We start from the raw sequence: 5,233 nt of genomic DNA, 5'->3' as shown, positions 1-5,233 counted from the left end.
GTAGGGAAGAAAATCACATCTATACAAAGGATGGGCATTTTTAGCATCTTGAATCCATTATTTCTTTAGTGTTTTCCTTTTTGATATATGTAAAGCTACTTGTTTTGTTCCGTTTTTCAGAAGCAATTCTGCTAGTTAAGCATGTATAAAATTGGCTTTTCATGTCAAAGGCTTAACTATCTACCAAAACTGTATTTTGCAGTACTTTTATCAACTGTATGAACGTGATGAAGGAATGTTGCAGTAAGAACTTAGTAGAAGGAATCTTGATACATCCAGGTCTTTTGATGAATTTTCACAGATGTGAAATAAATAAATAATAATAAAAAAGTATAAAAGAGCTGTTTATCTGATCTGTTCTTAGTGAGGTAAAAATGAACCCAAGTTGCTATTTTGAATGTAACAGTAATTTAACACTTAATACTATCCACATGAAAAAAACCTGGATGCCCTTCAGAATCTTATGTAGAATCTGTCCTTAGATCTGAGGATCTGTCTAGCTTCCAGCCTAAATTTGACAGATACTTCTCAAAGAGCAAATACTATTGGAAGTATTTTGTTTGTGTACAGCTGTCAGGTATCTCTGTCCCTTGCTTATATAATTAATTTTATTCATTATAGTTTTAATTTGCATCTAACAAAACCCTGTGAAGCTCTCTTCTGAATATGCCAAATGAAAATGAGGAAGCTTTTCTTCTAAGTGCTGAATTGAATGGAGGGGATGTACCACAGGAAAGACTGAGATCTGCTTTCTGAGCTCTGCATGCCTGTTGGATGTCCCTTAGTCTTAACTCTATTTAAAACTGAGACCAGCAAGCCGGCAGCTCTGTACTTCCTGCTGCAGTTACTATGCATGTAGTCAAGACATTTTCAGATTCAGATTGCAAAATCTTCCCTCAGGAAAAGAAAAAAGGCAAAAAGAAACAAGTTGTGGAAACACAGTTATACTGACTCATAACAGCATTCTTTTTTAATAAATTAGTTACTTGCTCTGATCAATTAAGCATTTAAAACAATTTTGGAATAAGATTTTTCTTGTGCCTGCTCAAGATCATGCTTATCACTTATCAGGTGCTTTGGACACATAAACCACTTAAGAATGGAAGTTTTCATTTTTCAGTATTTTTGTATAAATCTTCTGAAATATTTTGCAGGTCATGTTTTCAGAAGAATTGTGCAGTCTTTGTAGGAAGTAGGCAATTTCTGGGCTGTATGTTTTAATATGATCAATCAGAGATTCCCATCTCTGAGAGGAGCCAGGATCACAACATAGCTGGAAATGACATTGCAGTCTGGAAAGGTTAATAATTGCCATTTTCTGTTTCTCTAAGTTCCTATTAATGTACAGGCTTTAATTCCATCAGTGTGCTTGATGCTGATTGGACCTTTCAGCGTTACGGACATGATCCTAGTGATGAATAATATTTCCCTGGTGGAATGCAAGGGGCAGGTGTACTTCCATGTGAGAATCATGAGCCACCCTGTGAGGATGGTGCATTTCTAATTTTTAAAGAACCTTTCTTCACTGCTCCATTAAGAGTATCAACTTGGTTTTTGGCATTTATGATCAGGGAGGGAATTATCTTCTGTTGTGGGGTTCAGTCATGCTTAAAAGATTAAATGAAGGGGATAATTGCAGTAGAAATAGCTGAATGTCAGCAACTGACTGCTTGGTTTCTTTTCCTCAGTTGGCTCTGATCCAGAATTTGCCCGCTATGTTGCTGGGGTCAACCAGGCCATGCAACAAAAGAGGCAAGCACAGCATGTCCGTCGGCCGAGCAACACACGTAGCAACTGGCCTCTTCCTGATGATCCACATAAAACCTGGCCCTTCCCCGAGTATTTCACAGAAGGGTAAGAGATTACATGCTTTTATTGTATCTGAGTCGATTTCACACTCAGGCTTGGCAGAATGTGGGAATACTGGGGGTTCTTTGCAGTCGCTGCTGCACTTCATTATGTCAGGAGTGAGGAACCAGAGCCCTTCCTGCTTTGCTAATATTGCAGCTCTGACGTGTTTGATGCTTTCTTCAGAGTGGAATGTATACCAACTTTGACTTCAACAGAGGAAACTGGGAATCTATAGCACAGAATCACTGAGAACAGTTTTCTTTGAGTATTTTGAAAACCTTTAAGACCCGGTTTCCATGCAGAGTGATGCTGTCAAAGTTGCAGTGCCTGACTGAATGGAGCTTTCCAGTTTTTAGCCACTCTGTCTTGCTAATCTTTATCTTGCATACCTCTCCTGTAAGGCAGGTACTTTAGAGGAAACACATTAGTAGTAATTAGCCTCTTCCAAATCATAACTGTTTATTACAACAGATGTGTTTCAAGGTCCTTTGTCCATTTGTCCATGATGTAGCACCTCTGACTCTCAAGTTACCTTGAAACCAGTAGGACAACTGTGTGTTGTAGCTCAGTTTTGGAATGAGTAAGTTAAGTGTGTAATGATTCCACAACCAAGCGTCACTTGTTTCTCCTTCCTGGCCAAGAGAGAGGCACTTTTAATTTATATAATTATTTTAGTAAATTATAGCTATAAAGTAACAGACAAAGCATTTCATGTGATCACTTAGAATAAGTGAAAGTATTTGTATCACTGGTACATTTTTTACCAAGGATTGACCTTTCTTTGTGCAGTAAGGTATAATCTGTGACAGAGATTCAGCATAACTAGGGCACACAGTCTGGACCAGGCACTAAAAATACAAGAACTAATACAACTTTTTGTCTTACAGTGATGTGACAAATAGCTGGTCTGGTACTCAAGGAGACTCTGCCAGCTCAAGTGATGAGACCTCCTCAGCTAATGGGGACAGTTTGTTCTCCATGTTCTCAGGGCCAGACCTGGTTGCTGCCGTAAAGCAGAGAAGGTGAGCAAAATGAACAGAAACACATACTGCTCCATAATTCTTTTCTTTTTTGGATAATTTAATTTGAGCAGCCACACAAAGGAAATTCCTGCTAATTGGATGAAGTTACACAAACATTAGCTTATGTACTACACTGATCATATGGGTCAATGTAGGAAAACTAAGGAGGGTTTTCAGCTACGAACAATCTACTTAACTGTTGTAATTCACGCTGCTACTGTTGCTTCCTACTTTTCTAGAGGGCTGGAAGCTCTCTGAACCTCCATGATTCCATAGTAGAGGGCAGTTAAGACAGTAACAAAAGGTACAAGATGAAGCATGAACAGCAATCAATTCCAGTCTCCAGGATCATTCTCTCAAACAAGTTTTCAGAGCTGTTTCTAAATATAAAATAAGGTAGTTCTGTAGCTAAATAGTCTATTTTTATTTAGATCACAGAATAATTTAGAGTCAATACCTTTAGATACAAGATAGTTTGATTTCTGGTGGCAGGAAAAAGTCTGTGGATGTACTACCAGTTCCCTGCAGAGTATATCTGGACAGCTTTTTCTGCATGCATTGCCAGGAAGGAAGTAGAGTGGAGTTAAAAATGATGAGACTAAGGCAAGGTTGACAGGAACCCACCAAATGAGGAGCTATTTTTTGAATCTTTACACTTACCATGACTTTAGAGGGGACAGGAACTGAGCTTCAATAAATCCTAGTCTGAAATTAACTGAAGAGAGCTATCTAATAAGCAGTCACAGAAAAGTAGTAATGATTACTATTTTTAAAAAAAGCAGGGAAGAAGAACACAGTATGTAATGGGTACAGTGGGTGAACTGATCTGCCAAGCCACCAGATATCTAGAGGTTCATCATGGAGCCATTCATGGAGCAAGATGAGCAAAAGCCTGTGCTCTTCTGCAGTGCTCTGAAGAAAAGAGCAGAAGGAATTTTCCAAAGCAGCATGCCTCATTAAGTAAAAACTTAAGCTGAAGTAACAGCACTACTGTCGTAGGTTACTTTTAGGAAGAAACACATTTTACAAGAGTGCCTGCCAAAATACCATAGCTAAAACTATACAGTAAGGGAAGGCAAAAGGGTTGAGTGTTCTACAGCTGACCTGGAAAGGACTGTTTACCCGTGGAAGCCTGATGATTGCAGCATGGTGATTTTTATTTTTTATTTTTTTAACCAAAGGATGAAAGATTCAACTTTAAACCCACCCAACTCCCTCCCCCAAAAAGCCAACAAACAAAAACAAGGAGATAACCCCTTGTCTTCTCCATGAAGTTATTTCAGAAAAAAAAAAGCAAAAAAAAAAAAACAAACAAACCCAACACAAATGAAAGCAAGTAACAGGAAAAAAATGCAAAGTGGGCAACAGTCTAGCCTGTCTTCCTTTCACCTCTACAAACGTGTGCATGTTGCTGAAGCTGTAGCTCAAAGAACTAAGGCCCTGTCAAGCCTCTGATAGTATTCAGTAATGAATTGCTTTCTGCAGTGGCAGATTAATGTGGGTGACTCATTTAAAAAAAAAAAAAAATGCATTCAAGTGTCACTTTCTTTGGCAGAAAACACAGTAGTGGCGAGCAGGAACCTAGCACACTACCATCACCACCTCTTCTTTCTGCAGCAGACGATCGCAGTCAGGTAAGCTGGGAACAGCTCTGCCTGGTCGTTTTTCCTGTTTGCACAACTAGAACAGCATCTCTAACTCTGGATTGCTTACCTCCAGCTAAACTCTCAATGTTTGCTCTCAAGTAGTGCTAGTTGCTATTATCCAAGTTAACAAGTCTAAATACTAGAATTAAAAATAACCTTTTTCCATGTGGCAGAAATTAACACAAATCAAAGATTTTTATATCAAGCTAAGAGGCAACACAGTCAGATTTAATTGCCTGTGCAATGAAAACTAAAGTTATTACTGGACTTAATTACCAGTCTTGCTAGAAAGTTTGACTTGGAACAGGGCTATTATGTGTCAAGCCAATGTGCTGAAAGGTTTTTTCAATGGGCAGGTATTTTCAGAATGGAGGGCACTATACATGCATCAGTTCTCCTTTCAAACATGTTAGTCTTCTGAAAATGTCTTAAGGAGGGGACAAGTTTGTGTTAAGTATTGACTCAAAAAAAAGTAGTTTGGTGATAAAAAAAAAAATACCACAAAAGAAATCCCCCAAACAAATGAATTCTGTTTCCTCAGGATAACAAAACCAAAACCTGGCCTCCAAAGGCACCCTGGCAGCATACGTCCTCGGTCACCAACACGCTGCCCGGGCAGAGCTCGTCCTTGTATCCGATGGGCAGCGCTGTCAGCCAGTGGAGTGACACGATGCAGATCCTCCAGTCACCCATGTGGGCAGCAGCCAACGACTG

At 39.1% G+C, this 5,233-nt stretch overlaps 1 protein-coding gene across 1 annotated transcript in view; it reads left to right on the top strand.

Moving 5' to 3' along the window:
- Window positions 1-5,233, top strand: part of KIAA0355 (KIAA0355 ortholog) — a 27,797-nt gene that overhangs the window by 22,396 nt on the left and 168 nt on the right. Inside the window, 4 exon segments of the mRNA XM_008936960.1 lie at window positions 1,689-1,854; window positions 2,739-2,873; window positions 4,429-4,507; window positions 5,061-5,233. The exon segment at window positions 5,061-5,233 is cut by the window's right edge and continues 16 nt beyond it. Of these exon segments, the coding sequence (XP_008935208.1) occupies window positions 1,689-1,854; window positions 2,739-2,873; window positions 4,429-4,507; window positions 5,061-5,233 (553 nt within the window).

Source organism: Merops nubicus, unplaced genomic scaffold, assembly GCF_000691845.1.
Source record: "Merops nubicus isolate BGI_N331 unplaced genomic scaffold, ASM69184v1 scaffold8353, whole genome shotgun sequence".
In the NCBI taxonomy this organism is placed as follows: Eukaryota; Metazoa; Chordata; class Aves; order Coraciiformes; family Meropidae; genus Merops; species Merops nubicus.
Note: the sequence above shows the minus strand (reverse complement) of the source record. Positions and strands in the feature narration are given on the sequence as shown.